The 24,605-nt window shown below is 45.9% G+C and overlaps 1 protein-coding gene across 2 annotated transcripts in view; it reads left to right on the plus strand.

Moving 5' to 3' along the window:
* LOC137536052 (ghrelin-like) overlaps positions 1-19,171 on the plus strand; it is a 64,379-nt gene extending 45,208 nt beyond the window's left edge. For both annotated transcript variants that reach the window (XM_068258027.1, XM_068258026.1), the window contains exons 6-7: positions 4,726-4,864; positions 19,057-19,171. In XM_068258027.1, coding sequence (XP_068114128.1) covers positions 4,726-4,853 — 128 coding nt within the window. In that variant the 3' untranslated portion in view covers positions 4,854-4,864; positions 19,057-19,171. The remainder of the gene's footprint in view (positions 1-4,725; positions 4,865-19,056) is intronic.
* The last annotated feature ends 5,434 nt before the right edge of the window (positions 19,172-24,605 follow it).

The following is a 24,605-nucleotide window of genomic DNA, read 5'->3' on the forward strand; positions in this document are numbered from 1 at the left end:
TCCTGCCCCCTCCGGCCTGATCACTCCCACGCCACCGTCCTCAGCCTTCTGGATCTTTGGTAACAGGTCCTGTCATTGCGGCTAGTCAGCACATGTGCTCCTTGGTCTCGCTCCCGTGGCTGAGCGCATTCTGCGCCTATGCAGTACTACTACACCGGCGCATAACACTCCCAGCTACATGAGTGAGACTGAGGAGCACACTGCATGCACCGACTGGCTGCAATGACAGGACCTGTTACCAAGGCTGAGGACGGTGGCGTGGGAGTGATCAGGCCAGAGCGGGCTGGAGGAAGCCCCAGGTATGTATTCATTTTTTGTTTTTACTAGTCTCTGGTATACTTTAAAACCTAAACAAACAGGCTGTGTCACCTCACATACACAGTCAACAATACTCAAAAGTTACTTCCTATAAAAAACTACGTGAGTTCGCTGTGATAAGTCCCATCCAGAGTAAAATTGATTCAAAAGTCCACTGCGCTCTCACTCCTCCGTCTGTATATTGTCCACCTAAAAAACAGACAAACTGCACATCGCGTTATTCTGCCAGGCAAAGATAACCCACAACCTCCGTGCAGTGTGATACAGGTGTTAGCACTCGTGTTCCCGTCACCCAACAACAGAGTGGCTCACCGGATTTTAACCACCTCACTTCTCAGGTGGATCTCACGCTAACTGTGTATTCACCAGGGGACTTCAGTGACACACCACAGATGTCTTGTTAAAAACGTTTTAATCTTCTATAAAACACATTAAAAATGTCATTGCGCAAAGCTACTGTGACACATAAATGTCCACAACAGCGTTTCTCGCGCCACACCCGCAACTTACAAGCTCCAGTGGATTGTAAAGCATATCACAGTAGTGCTTCCTAGGGCCCTTCTCCAGCGTATCCGTGTCTCCTGCGTTGGTGATCCCCCCCCCCCCCCCCTCCCGCTGGCCGGGCAATACTTCCATGTTACTACCGCACCTCCGAGCGTGATTGCGTCAGGCGTACTGGCTCCGCCCTATGCATTTCGTCATTATACCAGACTCATCAGGGGCTAGCGTTTCCAGTACGCCGGCGCCATTTTAATCCCTGAGTTCATAATGATGTCCCTCCCCACGTGGTTTGGCTCCGCCCTTTGACTCACCACTGCCATAGCTTTTTACAAGAACATATCCAAGCAATTTATAAATTATAAATATATAAGTTACAATCATATCCCACAATACCCTTATTTAAAATTAATTTTCAACTAAAAACTAATACATACATTCGTTATAATTGCATCAACCCTTTCTGAATTTCACAGCGCCAACCCAGTCCCATATGTTGTTATGTCACTACCTCACCTTGTGGTGAACGTTATTAATGCTTTCCTAGCCTTTTCCGTAATCCTTCAGAACACCACCCTGATCCCATATGTTATGTCACTACCCCATCTTGTGGTGAACATTATTAATAGTTCCCCGGTTTTTTCTGTAATCCTTCATAGAAATACATTGTAATTTACCACCTCCAGTAGGGTTGCCAGGTCGGCTGATGGAGAAAACCGGACAGGGGGTGGAGTTAGGGGCGGAGTCAGAAGTGCACTTTTATGTAGAGTGGGGCTAAGCAGTGGGCTTTTTAAAAAATGTTTTTTACAGTATTTATATCGCACTGACATCTTCTGCAGCACATTACAGAGTACATAGCCATGTCACTAACTGTCCTCACCAGTACATGCACATAAGAGACCACTTTTCACCAGTAAATGCACATAATAAGAGACCGCTTTTCACCAGTAAATGCACAAGCATTACACGTAGCAACGTCGGGAAGCGCAGGCTCGGGGGCGGTACGTAAGCTGGCGTAACTTACGCCGCGTAAGCTGGCTGGCTGTGCCTTTGACTGACAGCCAGGCAGCGAATCAGCGGTCGCGCAGCGCTGGCGGACGGGTGGCGGGCCTGTTACCCAAAACGGGCTACACTGACTTCATAATAAAACTGTATTTCAATTGCTGTAATCGTGTTGAGAGACAGCAGTAACATAAGGTTTGACAAGCATGATGTGTGACAGCGTGCTGCTTCTATACAACACCCCCCGAGCTTTGTGTCCCCATCTCTCACTATCTTCCTACCTGTTAGTGCTGGCCCCTGTAGCAGATCCGAAGTTGAACGCCATACTGCTGGTGACGAGTCCTGCACAGTTTTGCCGAATTACAAACTGCAGGAAAACCCCGCTCCCACCATCAGGAGACAGCCTCACTACAGACACTGCGCATGCGCACACAAGTTAGCGCGGCATGTCGTACATCACCATGTCGCAACTTCGGAGCCGTACAGGCCGCCATGTTGGAGGCGGATCTCAGTATTGTGATGTGATGACAAACGGGCGGTGCCATATCCACAGTAGTGCTTCCCGAATCCCAATTGCTAATCGGGCAGAATGATCTCTGTGACTCCGAAACGGCTGATGAACGGATGTTTCGGAGTTACTGGCGGCAAGCGGCAAAAGGCATAAAACCGGACATCTTAATTGTCCGGTTTAACATGCCTTTTTGGACAGGACACAGCGGCCAAAAACCGGACTGTCCGGTCTAAAACCGGACACCTGGCAACCCTAACTTCCAGCCTGAAGTGACATTAACCCTTTCTGTTGACCCCATAATCCTAGTGAATATCCTGCCATACTGAACCCACACCCCAATTAATCATTAGTGATAAAACAATTTAAATCAAACTATATAGAGTTAGATTAAAAATTTTCGCAATGCACCATTTTGTTGCAATGCAGTAGGTGTGGACTGCAAACAGAAAAAGTTGCATTGCTTTAGTGCATAAGTTTCAATGCTATTTAACACTACTTGACGCATTTGATGTATAAGAAGGGCCCTAAACTGGAAAATGTTGTAATGACTTCAGGCCTATCAGGTGTGATCAGAGAATCCACTCTTGTCTGTGCAGTGATCCTAGTACAGAGTTGGGCTATGATGAGCAGGAAGTACTGTTCTATGGAGTGGGAAGATGAAAAGCATGCACCGCTGCACTATGGGGAGGGGAAGAGAAAAAACATGCGCTACTGCTCTATGGGGATGGGAAGAGGAAAAGCATGCACCGCTGCACTATGGGGAGGGGAAGACGAAAAGCATGCATCACTGCTCTATGGGGAGGGGAAGAGGAAAAGCATGCGCTACTGCACTATGGGGATGGGAAGAGAAAAAGCATGCACTGATGCACTATGGGGAGGGGAAGAGGAAAAGCATGCATCGCTGCACTATGGTGAGGGGAAGAGGAAAAGCATTCATCGCTGCACTATGGGGAGGGGAAGAGGAAAAGCATTCACTGCTGCACTATGGGGAGGGGAAGAGGAAAAGCGTTCACTGCTGCACTATGGGGAGGGGAAGAGTCAGGGCCGGATTTGTACTTCTTACCGCCCAAGGCCGACTATTACCAGCCGCCCCAACCGAAGCCGTATCCTACCACCTCTCTCCACACACACACACACCTAAAAAAGTTTGGGCCGCTGGTGTCCACTATTGCGGCTAGTGCCGAGGTCTCCATGGCAACGTAAAGTGAATCAATCACGTCACACAGGGGAACTGGTCAATCAAGCGATCTACAGGTGAGAGGCGTGGTGGGAGCCGTCCACCACACACACACAGTCAAAAGTGACTCACAACTGGACATTGGGAGGGGTCAGCAACACGTAAAAGTGAGTCCTGAACCCACTGCTGTCTCCACGGTAACAACGCTGGCCAATCAATAATTAAGAAATGGGTACTTAGAGAGTCTGCCTTCTGTATTCTGTACTATTTGCTGGTGCTGCCCCTGGTCCTTTCATCCCCCACACCAAGTGCGTGAGACCCGGCCTTCTGTAACTGCCTGCAGCTGCTGCAATTTCATTGGACAAGGTCTGGCTTTTTGCTAGTCACACACTGTTCACAAACGTTTGATTAACGGACTGCAGCTGCCTGTAGCACAGCACAGGCAGATGCCAGCTGGTACTAATAGTGCAGTTATCCTGACCCCTTTCATTTGTTTGGACACTTGCAAATAATGCCCTGCAAATAATGCCCACTTGTCTGCAGGCCTGTGGCCTTGCCAGAAATCCGGCCATGGGAAGAGTAAAAGCATTCACTGCTGCACTATGGGGAGGGGAAGAGAAAAAGCATTCACTGCTGCACTATGGGGAGGGGAAGAGGAAAAGCATTCACTGCTGCACTATGGGGAGGGGAAGAGTAAAAGCATTCACTGCTGCACTATTGGGAGGGGAAGAGAAAAAGCATTCACTGCTGCACTATTGGGAGGGGAAGAGAAAAAGCATGCATCGCTGCACTATGGGGAGGGGAAGAGGAAAAGCATTCACTGCTGCACTATGGGGAGGGGAAGAGTAAAAGCATTCACTGCTGCACTATGGGGAGGGGAAGAGTAAAAGCATTCACTGCTGCACTATGGGGAGGGAAAGAGGAAAAGCATGCACTGCTGCATTATGGGCAGCAGGAGAGGAGCATTGTGCACTGTATACAGGTATTCCTCAGTTAACAAACGCTCCACAAGTTGAAATGCTGTACCATCTGTCCTCTGCACATACAAAAAAGGCACCTGAAAAAGGGCGCAGACAATTGCCTCTAGTAGAATATCATTAAAATTACAGATATTCTACTATTTAATTCCAATTGTAGCCAATTACAGGAGAGGCAGCAACAGGGGACTTATGTGAAATCAACTGACAGGATCATGAGCCACTCTTTTATTGTTCCATAGAACAAGTGGAGAATGCACTCAGAAGGCTTCTTAAACACTGTATTAACAGCAGACAGAGCACAACAAGGTACACGACATGCTTCGGGCGGAGCCCTTCCTCAGCTTTTATTGTTCCATGCTGCAAGTAACAAACCGAGGGGTAGGTAGGTGTAGGTGTGTGTGTGTGTGTTATGTTATACCCACTCACTTACATCCTTTATGATGATGTGGCAGGGACGGATCTAGGGGGGCATGCGGGTATCTTGCCCCAGGCGCAGTTTGTTGAATTCTTAAAAAGGCGGCAAAATTTGGATGGGGAATGGCAGTTTAGGCGCCAAAACCTGACCTCGCCCCAGGCGCAACTTGGTCTAGATCCGTTCCTGCGATGTGGCCATAGGACTGTAGGCAGCACTCTCCGCCCTTAATAAACAATCACTATTCCTAAGGCACTGAACTCCAAGCTGGCTTTTAAAGGCCGTGGCCAGCTACTTGCACAGCTAAGTAGAAATTGTATTAAAAATGTCAACCAATATTACTTAAGAAAGTCATTCAATCACCACGATCCAGATGACCATAAATTGAAAACACCATTAAAATACCCCACCTAGCTGCCCGAATGAAAAGATGAGCCCGTCGGAGAAGTTGACCACGACAAATTTGACAAGGGGGAGGGCTCGTTGTCAGCTGCTCAAGACTGACGGCCAACTGCCCCGACAGACCCTTAACTATCTAATGACCGCCTCATGCCAATGGGCGTGAGTGCAGCAGCAGCCCCAGGATCGTCTAACGGCAATTGGTGTCAAGTCCAGGGGCGGGGTTTATCCGGGGATCGCGTGCGCCGAATGACAGAGCTTTGCGATCACCGCTAGGAGACTTTTAGACAGCAAAGCCGTAATGTTTTTACTCTGTACAGCGCTGCGATCTACAGCAGCGCTGTACTGGGAACAGCCGTGTCACACGGCTGTCCCCCTGGGAGGCAGGAGAGCAATCCGCTATCATAGGCTGAAGTCTATGACAGCCGATCCCTGTCATAGGCTGGCTAGGGGAGGGAGGGAGGGAGGTTAGGTAAAAGAAATTATTAAATAAATAGTCATATTTATTTCAAAAATAAGAAAATATTCATTTAAAAATAAACCACAGCACCAATCAGAGCCCATTAACAGGGGTGCTCGGATACCCCTTTTTAAAATCCGAATTGATCCGGATACCCATATATCCGGATCCGCTATCCGCATTCGAACGCATAGGGATTCGCGTTCATGCGGATATCCGAACGCATTATCCGGCCGGATTCGGATATCCGGATAGAAAACCGGAAGTGCCCTTTAAATTGCTTTAAAAACGTTTTTTAGGGTATATAAGGCATGTAGCATCATTATTTTTTAAAGGGGAACACTAATTGATGATGTGGAGACTTAAAATACCACCGCCCCCCCCCCCAAAAAAAAGGCTGTCAATTAACATGAGGACTAGGTTCCAGACAGCGGTCGTGCAGCCCACATTGTGTCCAAAGTCCAACCGCACAACTGGGACATGGCAGTTTTCAGCCCAGAAACCTTCAAAAAATTACGCAGCAATTGTGTTTTGGGTTAAATATAGGTGGTATCAGTGGCCTGTGCCACCCTGGCCTGGCAGTGGGAGCTGCACAGGCAGCAGGAGCAGGGCAATGCAGCAGCAGCAGATGTAACGTGTGCCAGGAGCATGCCGGACGTGGCACGTGTCACTTGGCACATGTCACGTGTCAGTTGCCACGAGTCACGTGGTACTTGGCAAGTGCCATGTGACACGTGCCAAGTGCCACATGGCAAGTGGCACGTGGCAAGTGCTATGTGACATGTGGCAAGTGACACGTGCCGAGTGACAGTCAGACAGCAGAGGAGAAGACACTAGTGCACACTGGCACTGCTCACAGCACAGCACTTCCGTAGAAAGCTACCACAGTACTACTAGTACTTTAACAACTACTAGTACTAACAGGGCCGGTTCAAGTAACAATTGGGCCCTAGGGCAAAATTAGCCTGGGGGCCCCCCAACAGACACCCCCTGACCAAAAAGCGTCATTAGAGGCCCTTTGTTGCAGCTAAATTTCCCTCCTGGGCCCCTGAGCTGGCTGCTGACCCTCCCCCAATCACCTCCCAACTTAACTGACTCTGCAGAGTCCCTGGGGAGCAACAGTTAAGATAGGGAGGGACAACTTGGGGGCCCCTACAGGTCCCTGGGGCAATTGCCTATTTTTTCCTATGGTAGCTCCGGCCCTGAGTACTAACACTGCCTGCAGTACTAACTCACGATAACACAGTAATCCTAATCCCTAACCTATACCTATCACCTAAGACTAATAGCTGGCCAGCAGGCAGCAGCTGGCCTGGTCTATTTCAAAGTTTTTATTGAAGGTTTTCATAATAAATTGTACAACACCAGCAAGGGATCGACGTTCACCCTGAACTGGACCACATGACAATAAGGGCATAAAAAGCATGACATTTACACAAAGGCTAATGTTGTCATGAAGGACAGTTTCAACAACATACAGAAACGCTGAGGCGTGACCATAAAATAACTAGGTGGGAGACATGACCCAGCTTGGTCGGGCCTCCCACAGGGTGTGAACCTGGCAATCCCTTGGCATTGCCACTTTTAACCCTTCCACCCCCCGCCCACCCCCATAACCCCCCCCCCCCCCCCCCCAGTTAAGCTCCCGACCCTAGAACCCGTCGCCAGTCCCCATCACTGAGAAGGGGAAAAGGGAGAGAAGAAAAAGAGAGAGAGAGGAAAAGAGGGAAGACAAGGAAGAAAAGGTAAGGTGGACCTAGACGAGAGAGTGGATGCCGCCCATTCCTGGAGTTAGTGAGCCGCCTTCTCCCAAAGGGCCCTAGCCTCTCCCCGTGATGACCAGGTAATCTTTCCATGGTTGCCATATCTTGTCAACCCTGGGAACCCTGTCAAGGAGGATACCTGCTAGCTTTTCCTGTATCATAAAGTTGGTTAATCTATTTTTAACTTCCTCAAAAGGGACTAGTTGTTGTTTCCAGGCTCTGGCAATTGTTTGTTTTGTGGCTACAAAGATAAAGTGCCCCAGAGCCCTTTGATGTTTGGACAAGGAATCTATACGGAAATGGAGTAAAGCTGACCATGGGTCTTTCTGCAAAGAGACATGAAAGACCGCTTGTATCAATTTATAGACCTTGGTCCAAAAGCGGGTTATCATGGGGCATCTCCAGAAGGTATGAAGCAGATCACCTTTAACATAACAGCCTTGAAAACAACCGCCAGAGCCCCCTAGATGAGCCAGTCTAGCCGGCACCCAGTACCATCTCATTAATACCTTTAAGGAGGATTCAATAAGATTAATGTTGATGGAAATATGATGTATTGTGTCCCAGGACATGCTCCAATCCTCCACGGGTCTAGAGCTTCGTAGATCCTGCTCCCATTTCTTTACATATGAATGGACAAAACTGTCCGGTGGGCTGTTTAGAGCGGAGTAGAAGATGCTGAATAAACTTCGGCCTCCTGGGTTCTGTATACATGCTCTTTCAAAACAGGAAAGGTTAGTATCCTGGTCTTGATGGTTTACTAGGAGGGAATTAATCCAATGCTTCAACTGGAGATATCTAAAATATTAAGAAATCGGAATCTGATATGATTCTTGGAGGGCAGACCAGGAAATAATCTTAGAGTTTTTAACCAAATCTCGAACCAAAAGTAGCTTTTTAGAAGTCCACCAGTGGAAAGCAGCCGGGCTTTCATAGGCTGGGGTAAAAAGCGGATTTTCTACTATGGGTAGTAAAGGGAGGGTAGGAGACAAAAACCCCTTCGAGTACTTAAAGGAATCCCACACAGAGAGTAGGTGCTTAAATATTTTACCCAAAAGGGGAGGTCTAAACCTAGGAGGGATCCATATGGGACATTGAACTGATTGTGGGGCTGCAGCTACGATTTCAAAAAGGGACCAAAGTGGCATTCTTGGGCCTTTGTAGAGCCCAACCAGGGGTGTAATTTGGGCAGCTTGGTAATACTTGACTATGTTTGGAAAACCCAAACCCCCTTGGTTCTTATGTGTAAATAAGGTAGATTTAGCAATCCTAGGCCTAGAAGCTCCCCAGATGAAATTCACTAATTTGGTTTGTAACAGCCTGAGAAAATGTGGGGGGACTCTAACTGCAAAGAGTCGGAATAGATAGAGGATTTTAGGCAGGAGAGTCATTTTTACAGAATGTATTCTCCCCAGCCAAGATAACTGTAGGGAGGATCAACGGGTTATTAAGGAGGTGATTTGCTTGGAGAGATGGTAATAATTAGCTTGATAGAGGGAGTCATATGAATCCCTAAGTACTCCAGATGTGCTGTAGCTATCTTGAACGTGGAGTCTCTTATCAAGGTGGACCACGACTTACTATCCATCGAGATATTCATAAGAATAGATTTACAGGGATTAATGGTCAGACCAGACACCTGTGAGAATTGTTTAAGGATCCTCATTAAATGTGTGATAGAAGATTGGGGCTCGGTGACAAATAACAACATGTCGTCAGCAAAAAGATTAATCTTATGCTGAGTGCCTGCTAATTCAAGACCCTTTACTTCAGCTGCATCTCTGATTACCCGAGCCAATGGCTCTATGGCGAGAATGAACAAGATGGGGGAGAGGGGACATCCCTGCCTTGTCCCCCTCTCTATGTGGAAAGAGTTTGAAGAATAGCCAGCATATTGTACTTTAGCTGTAGGTAGGGAATATAGAGCTTGTATCCAATTAATGAAAGAAAAGCCGAGGCCAGTGCTGGGCCGAAATTACGCATTCGCGTAATTACGCATCGTAATTCACTACAAATGCACCGTAAGCGTTACGTGTAAGGTTACGGTATTACGCGTAATTAATTACGCGTAGACTGTAGGTTACGTTATTACGCGTAACAAATTACGCGTAAGACAGTAAACTCCTATTGAAATTACACAGTCTGCCGTAATCGCGTAATATTACGCTCCCGTATAATATAAAAAAGCCGCCGACTTTAAGGGTTAATAGCAAAGCCCCCTTAAGTGCTAAGAGCCTCAAATTTGGAGAATATATTAAGGAGATCAGAAGGAATAAGAGGAAAAAAATTTTTTCAAAAAGACCTTATAGTTTTTGAGAAAATCGATGTCAAAGTTTCAAAGGAAAAATATATACATTTAAAAACCCGCCGAATTTAACGGTTAATAGCAAAGCCTGCTTAAAATTTAGGAACACCAAATTCACAGGGTATATTAAGGGGATCAGTGGGAATAAGAGGAAAACATTTTTTTTCAAAAAGACCTTATAGTTTTTGAGATAATCGAATTTTAAGTTTCAAGGGCAAAAATGTCTTTTAAATGCGCAAAATGTCAGTTTTTTTTGCACAGGTAACAATAGTGTTTTATTTTCATAGATTCCCCCAAGTGGGAAGAGTTTTACTTACTTCGTTCTGAGTGTGGGAAATATTAAAAAAAACGACGTGGGGTCCCCCCTCCCAGACCTCTTTAACCCCTTGTCCCCCATGCAGACTGGGATAGCCAGAATGCGGAGCACCGGCCGCGTGGGGCTCCGCACCCTGACTATACCAGCCCGCATGGTCCATGGATTGGGGGTTCTCGGAAGGGGAGGGGCAGCCAAGCTTTCCCCTCCCCCTCTGAGCCCTTGTCCAATCCAAGGACAAGGGGCTCTTCTCCACCTCCGATGGGCGGTGGAGGTGGAGGCCGCGATTTCCTGGTGGGGGGTTCATGGTGGCATCTGGGAGTCCCCTTTAAAAGGGGGTCCCCCAGATGCCCACCCCCCCTCCCAGGAGAAATGAGTATAGGGGTACTTGTACCCCTTACCCATTTCCTTTAAGAGTTAAAAGTAAATAAACACACAAACACTTAGAAAAAGTATTTTAATTGAACAAAAAACATAACCACGAAAAAAGTCCTTTAATATTCTTAATTAACCATTAATACTTACCTGTCCCTTTAAAAGCCAGTTCCCACGCAATATCCTCGGAAATATACTAATCAGTTACAATGTAACAAAGTTGTTACAATGTAACAACTTTGTTACTTTGTAACTCCACCGCACCCGACGTCACTCGCCGCTCACCCGCCGGCCGCCGCATACACTAATGCTAAGTCCCTGCCGGCTCCCGCCGTCCACTCCGCCCACACCTGTCACCCATATACATGCTGGCACCCATGGGTGCCAGCATGTATATAGGTGACATGTGGGAGAGGCGGGGAGGGCAGCGAGAGCCGGCGGGACTTAGCGTCCTGAACACCCGACAGAGCTCTGAGCTATATAGCTCAGAGCTCTCTAAAGCATCTTTGTATTTGGGCTCCAAGGAGCCCCATTGGTCCTTAGCAGACCAATGGGGTTCCTTCTGATTTGAATTTCTGAGTAATTTCACGTCGACATTTAAAAGGGATATAGGATGGAAATTAATGACATCAATTGGGTCTGAATCTAATTTAGGCAACATAGCAATATCCGCTAAGAGAGAGGAAGGAGAGGGGGTACCACCTTCTCTGTATTTATTGAAAGTCTGCCTCAATAATGGAGCTACCGTGGACGCAAATTTTTTATAGAACAAGGGTGAGAAACCATCTGGGCCAGGGGTTTTAGATGATTTTAGGATTTTATTGCTTCTAGGACCTCTTCAGTACTGATTTGGGCGGATACATTTTCGATTATGTCTGGGGATAGGCCAGGTAGTTGTATGGGAGCAAAAAAAGCTTCCAGGCTAGAGGGGTCTGGACAGCTCTCAGCTTTATATAGATTTTGAAGGAAATCTTGGAATACAGGAAACTATTTTATGGGGGTCAGCTGTGGGTAGGTGGGAAGGGCTATGAACCCGTAGGGTTGGGGGTTTATAGCTGCGGTTCTTCAATTTATTAGCAAGAAGAGTGTGTGGTTTATTAGCCCAGTGGTAATATGTGTTTTTCTGCCACCTGAGCTGTTTTCAACATTTTCGCTAAGCAAAGCATCTAACTGCATGCGAAGGTTGTCTCTTGCTAGCTTTAATGGTGTGGATGGAGCTGACTTCCATTTACGTTCAGCCTCTTCGAGTTGAGTCGTCAAGTCAGAAATAGCTTGGGTTTTTAACTTTTTAATGTGTGTGGCAATACTAATGATGTCCCCCCTGACTGTAACTTTCAAGGCTTCCCATAAAATGATTGCTGAGCTCACTGAGCCTTCGTTGTGGTCCAGGTAGCCAGAGATGCAGCTTTGAATTTTAGAAAGGCACTCTGGACGGGACAGTAAAGAGTCATTAAGTCTCCATTTAAATGAGCGACCTCTGGGGATTAATGAGGAAAGTTGTATTTGTACGGGATCGTGGTCTGACCATGGGACTGTGAGGATTTTAGCTGACTGAACATTCATAATAAATGAGGAATGGATAAAAAAGTGATCAATTCTGCAAAAGCTACCATGTGGGTTCGAGTAAAAGGTAAAGTCTTTTGTGCTAGGATTCAGCTCGCTCCAAGCATCTATTAGATTCCGATTGGAGAAAAGCTGCCCGACTGAATGTGAAGTGGAAGAGGAAAAGTGTTGGGAAGCTGTTGCAGAGTTGGGCCCTGCAGTCCTATCTAAATCAGGGTTTAAAGAGACACTGAAGCGAAAAAAAATATATGATATAATGAATTGGTTGTGTTCTATGAATAATTACTGGAAGTTTAGCAGCAAAGAAAATATTCTCATATTTTTATTTTCAAGTATATAGTGTTTTTTCTAACATTGCATGATTCTCTAATATGTGCAGATTACACAACACTCAGCATTCAAAATGAGTCTTTCAGAGCAGTCTGTGAACTAATGACTTCTCCTCTAGCTGAGAAAAAGTAAATAGTTAACTAACAGTTGAGATAATAAAAGTCAGAAAACAGCCCTCTCCACGACTTTTGAAAGTCGTAGAGATAATGGCTTTTTTGCATAGAGATAACTGGAGTTTCTTAACTCTTCCTGTACTGGAAACAATTAGACTGATGTATCTGATCTTAATGTTTTATTCCTTAGCTGTAGTACACATACAAATCATAATATCATAGTTTTTTTTTTTTTCGCTTCAGTGTCTCTTTAAGACCACATTAGTGTCACCACACATAATGAGAGTCCCATCAGCATGGTGGTCAATTACCTAGAGTAGATGTGATAAAAAGCGGTCTTGGAACCTATTAGGGGCATAATATGCTACTATTGTGACCTTACTATCAAACAATGTGCCTTTTAATAGGACATATCTCCCTGTGGGATTAAGTAAAGAAAAATCACATTTAAAAGGAAGGTTGCGCCTAAAGGCAATCGTGACCCCTCTCACCTTGTCCGGGGCGCAGGAGTGATATGCCAGGGGAAAGTGTCGGCTAAGGTAAGCTGGGTGACTAGTTATAGAAAATCTGGTCTCCTGGAGGCAGACTATATCAGCGTGGCATGCTTTATAATAGTGGAAGGCCTTGCCCCTTTGGGGGGAGTTAAAGCCCTGGACATTATGTGTAATTATTTTTAAAGGTAGACTAGCTATAATTGACTTTTGTGGGCACTCTATAACGATAAAGTGATAATGGCACTGGGTGCCTGCCTTCCCTGAAGTATAGCCAGGCCGGCAGTGACGTCTCACGTCTTTGGTCCTGAGAAAAACAGAGGGAACTAAGAAAGAAAAAGAAAGGGGGAAGAAGAAAAAGAGGAAGAAAAGGAAAAAGTAGTTGGGCCCTTAAACCCTCTACAAACCAGAGAGTACAGAGGCTAACCTGAATCACGTTTGGGCCATCTAACTCGGTGGAAAAATTCACCAAGCCCAGGCCATAGAGTAGGCGAAACCAGATGATGGCGCCTACCCGGGGAGGAGACCCTCCCTGGCTGCATGGACCAAAAAGTATTAAAACACTATGTTACTAAAGGCATCTAGTCAGAAAACCTAACAGATATAGTACCTTGGTGCAACTCGGTGGAAAAATTCACCAAGCCCAGGCCATAGAGTAGGCGAAACCAGATGATGGCGCCTACCCGGGGAGGAGACCCTCCCTGGCTGCATGGACCAAAAAGTATTAAAACACTATGTTACTAAAGGCATCTAGTCAGAAAACCTAACAGATATAGTACCTTGGTGCACAGTCCCCCCCCCCCCCCCCGATACAACAAGAAGCCATTCATCTATACATCAGTATATAAAAGAGGAAAGTGGTTGCATATCATTTTAGAGAAGGGAAATAAAAAAAATTCTAAGCATGGACTCTCTGGGTGGGAGCCTCAGACCAAATACCCCGAGAACATTCTGTGACCAGTGGAGACCACTGGTCTGTTAGAGTCGTAGGAATATTGCTTGGGGGAAGGTCCAAGGCCCCCCGCCAGAAAGGCACCACTCTCATAGAGAGGCTAGTATCTGAACCTGGAAAATACAAGATTATGCATCAAATGTCACTATAACGCTATGAACACTGCGTCCGGTAACCTATTGAGTATAAACTTCCAATAAATTCGTCCATCAAAAACATGAAAAATTGCACACTTGAGACTTAGAAGAAAACAAGGCCAGGGCTTCTATTAAAAACGAGCCCAGCCGAAAAAGTGGAAAAACAGAGGCTCTTTGGTGAAAAACAACACAAGATCAGGTCCCCACGCCTGGGACCCATAGAGGAAAAAAAAAATTCAGCCTGGGTCTGAGGATGTCGCTGGGGGAGGCCTATTCTTGCCGTGGTTGTAAGTACGACGGGGTTTAACCGTCTCCCAGAGTGGTTGCGACCTCTCTGAGCCCTGACTCCGGGAAGGAGACGGAGCGGGGAGAGAAAGTTTAAGTTTCTCAAGTTTCTTCAAAGCATCTTCTGGTGTACACACGGTGTGTGTATTATTGCCGTGAGTAAAGATCAATTTGAACGGGAAACCCCATTTATACTTGAGGTTATGCGCCTGTAGGATTTTGATGGCAGGTTTCATATTCCTGCGGCGTTCTATGGTGGCAGGAGCTAGGTCCGCAAAGATTTGGTATTGGTGCCCCTGAAATTCCAGCTTCTCCTTAGCTCTAGCAGCTTGAAAGAGTGACTCTTTTGTTTTATAAAAAGTAAATTTGATGACGATGTCTCTTGGGGAACCATCTGGTCTCAGGGGCCCGAGGGCCCTATGAATCCTGTCGAACTCGAGCCTTTCTATTGGGAGAGTATGGTCGAGTTCCTGAAACAAGGCCGTGGCCGTGGAGGTAAGATCAGTGATACTTTCAGGGAGGCCGCGGATGCGCAAATTACCTCTACGGGAGCGGTTCTCATAGTCCTCCATGCGAAGATGAGCCTCCCGGAGGTCAGATTGCATCTCGCCTAGGTCTTTCTCGTGTTCGTCGATCACTATGTCCACATTGTCCATGCGCCTCTCTAGCTCGTTGGTTCTGGCCCCCAGCTCTTTGATTTCCTTAGACAGGCGAGTAGCAAGTTTACTGGAAGCCTCCGCCAGTTCTTTTTGCAAAAAAGCTTTAAATTTCTCTAGTAAGTCTCGGTCGCGGGTGTCAGCTTCGCTAGCCCTCTCCGCTGCAGCCCCAGATTTCTGTCTGCGGGTTTGGGCGCCCCTCGTACCTGAGTTTCGGCTGTCAGCATCAGACTCACTTTCTGCGTGTTCCGAGTCCTCGTGTCTGCTGGCACTCGGCGCCATTTTGAGTTTCGGGGTGCGCGCTGAAGAGGGTCGTTCAGCGCCCAGATTTTCACCTTGTCGCTTTCCTTTGCACCCCATTTGGAGGCAGGAGATGTCCGGGGGAGGGAAGGTGGGGAACCGGCCCCAGAAAGTAGCGTTCTAGTGCCTAAATCAGCTCCGATGCAGCCCGGGAGAGCAGAGCTCGCTCAGAACGCGTCCATCTTGAGCGGCTGCAGGCCACGCCAGCTGGCCTGGTCTGTGCACAGACAGCGCACACACAGACACATAGCAGCTGCCTGCCACTCTGACTGTCAGACAATGACATCAAGCTAATTAATGAATTACAAATAGTGTAGTGTGATAGTAAAGGGGTTAATCACTGAACAGCTTTATATTTATCACTGTGTAAGCACTAGGCCAGCCCAGCAGCACTGCAGCATGTCTCTCTGTGAGCATTCAGCAAGCTAGGGACGATATGTCTCATCATGGCAGCCCTCCTTATTATACAGAGTAGTGTTGTCCGGATCATGAACGATTCGGATCTTTGATCCGAATCTATTTTGTGAGTCGAATCATCCGAATCATCAAAATGAGTGATTCGGATCACAAAAGGGGCGGGGCCAGAAGTGACACGCCCCCTCTCAGCTGGCAGCGGGGTCCTGGAAGCAGAGCTGAGATGGATCGCTCTGTTGGATGGGAGCCAGCTTTGCAGGGAGACAGGTAGATGAGAGAGAGGGGACATCGGTGCCACTGCCAGATATGTGTAGCACACATACTGGATATAACGTGCTGCTGATTACAGGCTGTCTGTTCCGTAGTTGTGCACAGAGAACACATTGGAAGCTTTTGGAAGCATTGGAAGCTTTTGGCTCAGCTCAGCACAGCTCAGTAACTTTGCAGGCACTGTGATTGCAGGGCAATATGATCCTCCCAGACTCTGTTCTAAACAGCTGCACTTTACTTCTGGGAATGCTTTGGGGAATGCTTTCTTTCACTGTGCAACGTTTGCATTCAAAGTACACAGATGAGCATATAGGTGAAATACATGTAAAGCATATGATTGCACTGCAGCATGTGGGTATTGTGTGCAAGCAAACATTTCTGCTCTCTGCTCGTCCATCCTCCCTTCTCTGTCCACTCCCTGCCGTCTGTCCATCTTCTCCCCTTCTCTGTGTGTCCACCCTCCTCCCCTTCTCCTGTCCACAGCAGGGAAAGACCTGTCCTGCTAGCCATTTCACCCCCGAATGCTTCGGTAGTAAAATGATCCGAGATTCGGATCAAAGATCTGGATCTTTATCAATGATCCGATTTGAATCATCCGGATCATTGAAAAGATCCGAACTTCCCATTTCTAAAACAGAGGGGCTGGCCAGTGTTCCTTTCTGTGATTGGGTGCCAGGGCTTAGGCTGGGAGGCCTCTGATTGGCCCAATGAGGTCAGGTGGGGCTGGCCAGGGTTCCCTTCTGTGATTCGTTGAAAGGGCTTATGCTGGGAGCCCTCTGATTGGCTCCAGGACGTCATCTCCTTAGTTACAGTATTCGGATCTGGATATCCGGGTATGCGTCCAACTATCCGCATAGAGCTATGCGGATTTGGGCCCAGGGATCCGGATAGTGTAAAAACGGTCGGATATCCGGGTTACCCGGATATCCGAATCCGGATGAGCATCACTGCCCACTAACAGAAATCTCTGTTGGTGGGCAGAAAAGAGGGGGGGGGGGGAATCAAGTGTGTGCTGAGTCATATGGCCACTGCAGCAAGGCCTTAAAGCTGCAGTGCCCTGAATGAAAAAAAATAGCCTGGTCACTAGTGTAAGCCTACGGTTCTTAAGAGGTTAATATATACTGACCAGTATCAACTGATTGGCTGATGCGATGGCTACTCTGCACCGCAACAATAAACAAACAATAGCTGTCTATCTCACTCACCAATATAACTGTCCGTAACTGTATTTAAACAGGAGCAACTGTATATACACCAAATACATGAGTATCAACAATAAAGAAGTATACTGCCGCTCAGGACTTGTAGAAAAATATGATACCTTTATTGAGTAACCGTACAAAAACACTAACACCCCAATCACAATATGCAGCACCACACACTCCATTCACTCTGGTACCGGTACCTTCCCTTTATGTCCACAGAGCATAGAGATAAAGTGGCTGCTTCAAACTTGTGTAGGGTAACAACTTGCCGTCTTCCAGGCTCACATTGCCTACTAACTCCAGCACGATTGGGGACAGTCACTGGGCAGCAATATCTTACCACCCAACGACCAGGCGGATTTCTCCGATCACTCTACTTCAGAGCTGGAATGTGAATTCTGATGAAGCTCGCAGTGGGCGGGCGCAACGCGTCAATGGGCGGGGCATTACCCCGGTGTGCGTTTTGAGCGCTCCTATCAGCCGGCCGGCCGTGTTGCAACTAAAGACGTCCGTCTCCCCTCTTCTCCCCACAAACAACTGGATGTGGTGGGTTGAGTTATCCGGAAGCGGAGGAGGGTTGAGTGCGAACCAGAGGAAATTCCCTGAACCAGCGCTGAAGTGGAGGTGATCGGAGCAATCGTGCTGGAGTTAGTAGGCAATGTGAGCCTGGAAGACGGCAAGTTGTTACCCTACACAAGTTTGAAGCAGCCACTTTATCTCTATGCTCTGTGGACATAAAGGGAAGGTACCGGTACCAGAGTGAATGGAGTGTGTGGTGCTGCATATTGTGATTGGGGTGTTTTGAGGAGCGCTCCGCAGTGTTTTAATTGGTTTTAGGGTGGGTTAGTGTTTTTGTACGGTTACTCAATAAAGGTATCATATTTTTCTACAAGTCCTGAGCGGCAGTATACTTCTTTATTGTTGATACTCTGCACCGCAACACCTGGGGATTAGCATACCTTACCTGTCTTGACCAATCAGCTGAAACTGACATCTGACAGAAACTTCCAGAACGACCGGGGAGCCTCCGGAGCGGCGTCGAGGGCGCGTCCTACCTGCCACAAGCTGGAGGAAGCCACAGGTAAGTGCATTAGTATGTTTGTTTTAATCAGGGAAAGGGTTAGGGCCCGTTTCCACTAGAGCGAATCTGCATGCGTTTTCCGCATGCAGATTCGCATAACCAATACAAGTGGATGGGGCTGTTTCCACTTGTCAGGAATTCTGTACGGTCTGCTGTGCAGAAAAAATCTGCACGGTAGAACCGTCAGAATTTGCATGCCGCACACCAGTACCCGAATCGCCGGTAATTTAATAGGAAAACCGCAATCATTTTTGTTTTGCGTTTTTCCATGCGTTTTCGCGTGTTTCCGCTGAAAAACCCATGTCAATGCTTGCCGGCATGGAAACGCAAACGAATCCGCACCCGCATGTGGATTCGTTGACGCATTTTCCGTGACGGAATCGCAACACACAAGTGGAAACGTACCCTTACAGTTGGGAGCAGGTATGGAGCGAGTGAGCTTGACTAGGGATGGTCAATGAAATTCAAATAATTCAGAGTTGATGCATATTTTATGGCCATTTTGTATAACTTGAAAATGAACCAATCCGAGTCCACCTTGGCAGGATTTAATTGGTCCATTTTCAAACTGCATACATTTACATACAGCATTTGCATAATACGGAATTATTATTATCTCATAGACCATCCATAATCTCGACACAGAATGAAATGGAGCGGCTACATAAAATGACCATTACATTTGCATTCACCATGTACACTGATTAACAGTGCCAGCAATGATGCCTTGTAGCTTTCTTGTGCAGAGCAGAAGATTGGAGATGAGGTTGGGTAACGTGGCCATCTTCGGGGCGTTCTGCCTGCTGGACGGAGGAAGTCCAGGCTGGCTCCAGCTTCCTGAGTCCAGCAGACATACAGAAGAATGCGGTAAGAACTTTACTTATATATTACTAGATTTCTAATGGCATATTTTCCTTCTCAGACAGCACACCTGTCCCGCCTTGGTAGCCGTGCTCGGTCTAGTCCAGGCATGGGCAAACTTGGCCCTCCAGCTATTATGGAACTACAAATCCCACAATGCATTTGCCTTTATGAGTCATGACTGTGGCTGTCAGACTCCTGCAATGCATTGTGGGACTTGTAGTTCCTCAACAGCTGAAGGGCCAAGTTTGCCCATGCCTGGTCTAGTCAGTGTGGCTAGCAATGACTTGGTGTATTCCAGCAAAGAAGATGATGACCAGCACCGGCTGTTTTTAAAAAAATGCAGGATTTTATTCACGTTAACAACTGTGAATAAACATAGCTCTGGTCTTCCGGCAACTTCCAGGATGTAACTATAGCTCTGAGTATAATAAGCTCTTTGACGCACGCAGGTATTCAAGGACCTCAAAAAGCAGTAGGATGAGTCCCCATTGCAGCCAGGTCTGCCCACACAATGGATGCCATTTCGAACCGTTCTTTGTCAAGTGAATAGCATGCATCAAAGAGCTTATAATACTCAGAGCTATAGTTACATCCTGGAAGTTGCTAGATGTCCAGAGCTATGTTTATTTACAATTATTAACCTGAATAAAATCCTGCATTTTAAAAAAAAAAAAACAGCCAGGTGCTGGTCATCATCTTCTTTGCTGGTATATTTCTAATGACAGAAATTCCAGTGGAGGTTTCACAAATATGCTCCGTACAGCAAAGTCCCCGTTATCTGGGACTTTGGCATCTGGAAGTCTCAACTGCTGCCTAGTACACACAATGAGATTGTCAGGCAGATTTCCTGCTAGATTGATTATTTTCAACATTTCTGATCTGATTTCGATCATTTTTTCGTAGAAGTGAACGGAAAATCGATCGAAATTAGATCGGACATGTTGGAAATAATCGATCTGGTAGGACATCTGCCTGAAAATCTCATTGTGTGTACTAGGCATAACCAGCATGCCTGAAGGGATAACAGGGACTGTGTTTTGGGGGTTTTGCATGGATTAAAATACTTACTGAGCCCCCAGCACCATCTTCTAAACTTCCAGTAGCTTCTAGCGGTTTTCCAGCGTTTGTGCACGGTTGCCGGTGTGTCACATGATCCGATGTGGGTCAGGTGACATATCGGGAGCTGTACACGGAGGACGTCGGAAAGCCACTAGGAGCTACAGGAGGTTAAAAGATGTGTTGGACACAGGTATTTAAGCGTCCATCTAAAAATGGCGCAGGGAGAAAAATGGTGCACCGTTCTGCTGATAAATGGATCATAAAATGCAATTTACCGTTTTTAATGTGAATTAAAATGGTAAATAGCGTTTTATAATACATTTATTGCAGAAGGGTGTGCCATTAAAGAATGCAGGGGGCTGGCTAGTACAGGCAGCGGGGGTTGGGGGTAGAGAGGCAGCGGACACGGGAGGGAATAGGCATCGAGGAGGATGTGTGTAATATGCATACATTACCTTGTCCCGGCCGCCGATCGCTCCTTCTCTCCTCTCCTTCACTTCCTAGTTTGTTTGCTGTAGTCCTGCAGCCAGCCAATCACGATACGGGACTGAAACCGGATGGTGATTGGCCGACTACAGCAAACTAATGGAAGAAGTGCAGGAGCGGAGGGAAGGAGCGATCGGTGGCCGGACAAGGTAATGTATGCATATTACATACATCCTCCCCGGATGCCTATTTCCTCCCGTGTCCCGCTGCCTCTCTACCCACCGACCCCTTTGGCCTGTGAAATTTTTAAGGTTTATAACGCTATTTAGCATTATAAGTGTAAGGCACACTGCCTGCGCCATTTTTTAACACTTATAACGCTAAATAGCGTTATATAATGTCAGTCTATGCGGCGCTGTTTTCGTTCCCCTGGCGCTGTGCGCCATTTTTAACTGTCACGGGTATTTAATGCTACATGATGGGGGGGAGGGGGAGGTTTGTGCTTTTTTGACCGGTTGCTCAAGCAACAGGCAAGCACATTTATCCGGGATCAGGCAGGAACAGGGTTGCCACCTCATCCCTTTAACCACTTTACCCCCGCGCGTACGTATTTCTCCGCCCCTTTTTCCATCCTTTAAAAACCAGGGACGGAGAAACACGTACTTTCCGCGTTCCCGACGCTGTCCGCGCTCCCGCTCGTAAACACGCCGCCCGCCGCTAGTAAAACCGCCGCCGCCCGCTCGCCCGGAGATCAATGAACGGGAAAATCCATTCCCGTTCGTTGATCTAAGCCCCACAATGACCCGCTGCTCTCCTATGGGCAGCGCGATCATTGTGAGAAGAAACTCACGTGTCCAGCCTCCTTATTCTTCCTCCAAGCTTCCGGAAGGAGGCTTGGAGGTCGCAATAAAGCAAAAAGTTACTGTGGCCATCTTGTGGCCAAATAGTAAACTACACCCTACACATTTTTCACATACAAATAAATGACTTTTACACACAAAATTAACTCATTACCTCCCACACTCCCCATTTTTTTTTTTTTTGTAATTAAAAAAAAATTCAAAAATTTACAATTAAAAAAAATACATAATTAGTTACCTTAGGGACTGAACTTTTTAAATATTTAAGTCAAGAGGGTATAACACTGTTACTTTATAAACTATGGGCTTGTAATTAGGGATGGACGCAAAACTGAAAAAAATGCACCTTTATTTCCAAATGAAATATTGGCGCCAAACATTGTGATAGGGACATAATTTAAACGGTTTTATAACCGGGACAAAAGGGCACATAAATTTCATGGGTTTTAATTACAGTAGCATGCATTATTTAAAAACTATAATGGCCGAAAACTGAAAAATAATTTTTTTTTCCCCACATTTTTCCTATTTTCCCATTAAAACACATTTAGAAAAAAATAATTCTTGGCATAATGTCCCACCTAAAGAAAGCCTAATTGGTGGCGGAAAAAACAAGATATAGTTCATTTCATTGCGATAAGTAATGATAAAGTTATAGACGAATGAATGGAAGGAGCGCTGAAAGGTGAAAATTGCTCTGGTGGTCAGGGGGTAAAACCCCTCAGTGGTGAAGTGGTTAAATATAGACACATCTAAGTTATACAGGTTCTGGGGCTTCACACATAATCAGTGTGTAAACTGCAAAGTGTAAACTACATCTAACTAGCCACACATAAGGCTTGTATTATTCATAGGTGTCAGTATTTAAAGGGAAGAGGTGGCCACCTTGGGCAGGGACTTTGCTGTATTAGGCTGGAAGCACACTAGGCAGTGCAGAAAACCATGCTTTTTCTGCATTGTGCGTTTTTTTTTTTTTTGCTGTGTGTTTTGGTAGACTTGTGATTGTATTTTGTTTTTAATGTGTTTTTCATTTTTTTGGGGGCGGCATTTGTGTTTGCTTTTCTATTAATCACCATTAAATAGAATAACAGATTTTAAAAACAAAAGTGCATGTATAACTAAATTCCTCTGTGTCTCGATTGAGATACATTATGTGCGTTCTATATGCATTTTTGAAAAACTGTGCATAGTAGCAAAATTAAGTTCCTGTACCGTGTTAGCCAAACAAATTATATAGGTAGAAAAAACAACGTTTTGTAAAAAATAATACCTTTTAATGGCTAACTGATACGAGTTAAATGATGCAAGCTTTCTGGGATCTAGTCCCCTTCTTCAGGCATATTTCCAGATGTTAGCTGAAGTAAAACACTGATGCAGGTAAATAGTAAACACGAAGATGACAGCTGTGCTGGTTACTGTTTAGCAACCAGCCCAACTGTCATCTTCATGTTTACTATTTACCTGCATCAGTGTTTTACTTCAGCTAACATCTGGAAATATGCCTGAAGAAGGGGACTAGATCCCAGAAAGCTTGCCTAATGTAACTCTATCAGTTAGCCATTAAAAGATATTATTTTTTACAAAACTTTGTTTTTTCTACCTATATGAAAACTGTGCAGAAAGTTGTGCATTTTCAAAAACGCACAGTGTAAAATGCGTTTTTCTCATGCTGCCCATAGACTTTTATTAGCGGCAAAAATGCTAATGTTTTCTGCAACGCTAGCATAGTGTGGTTCTAGCCTGAAGCTGTGATTTGTTGTAAAGACATCAGGCTAGGATGACAGTGTTGTGTTGCGGCATAATGACTGCTTTGTAACGTGGCTTTCCGCACTGCAATGGACCACCTATTAGGCCTGAAAGATAAATCGAATTTAAATCGAAATCGTGATCACCAAGATCACAATTTCGGAATCGACAAAGCGGCAATTATCGCGATCACGTCATTTTCACATGGGGGAAGTTTGAAGAAGTGTGCTTGGCAAAACTCCGGGTTCCTGTATGTCACATGACATACAGTAAGTATTCCGTAAAACGGGAAACCGAGAGCCCAATATAGTGCAGTATGTCAGAATAGTTTGATGAAATGATAAGGTGAGAAAGATTATACTCACAAACATGGGTTACCGTCCAGGTAACCACTATAAAGGCAGGTGAGGAGATTAAGCCTGTCCTCACTCAGGGCTAAGAAGTCGCTCTCTGTAGGATTGAGAAAAGGAGGTAGCACTCCCATCCACCAGGAGTGGACGCAATGGATTTGTGTGTTGTACAGAGGCGCCAGCAGGATAAAAATTAATTAAAATTTTAAAATTTGTATGGAGGAAGTGGTGGGCTAGCCTCCACAAACAAACAGACGTCCTGTTGTTATATAAATATACAATTTTATTATACGATACCCCACAAAGGAAATGCAACGCGTTTCGCAGGTCAAGCCCGCTTCATCAGGCAAAAAAGGGGTTTAACTGTTGGTAAAAGACATAAATGGTAACAATCAGCAAAAAATAGACAAACGAGGCTATACAGATACTACAGGCTGTGGGAAAAACTATAGACAATATAATTGGTATGTAGCATCAAATTGCATGGAGCATACATTGAGATCGCTTAAAATATACATATGGTCTATGTGCATAATATAATTCCAAAGGGCATATTGGTGGATAGTATAAAGACGATGGGAGAAATGGTTAATGGAGGTGGTGGGGGAGGAGAGTGTGGGGGGCACAGAGTAGGAAAGTTACAGAGGTTTTATTAGAAATGATAAAAGTAATATTCTTGGCATGGTGGAGAGAGCGATGGGCTTGACATAATAGTAACCCTGGGTGGAAATGGAAAACGCAGGAAAAGAGTAGTAGTGGATGGAGAGGCAGGAAACATATGTGGAAACAGTAAGTAGTGGGGTGAGAACAATGAGCTGGAGGTAATAAACAGGAAACAATAAACAATAATAGTGGGTTGAAATATCGAAAATGCAGGACTTACCAGGGAATCTGTGGTATCAGGAATAGCGCCTCAGTGTCATGCTGTTGGCGCTGGTGTGCTTTAAATGTGTTGAAAAAGGAGGGAAAGGTAATTAGTGGGGGCATTCG

This window comes from Hyperolius riggenbachi, chromosome 10, assembly GCF_040937935.1.
Source record: "Hyperolius riggenbachi isolate aHypRig1 chromosome 10, aHypRig1.pri, whole genome shotgun sequence".
Lineage (NCBI taxonomy): Eukaryota > Metazoa > Chordata > Amphibia > Anura > Hyperoliidae > Hyperolius > Hyperolius riggenbachi.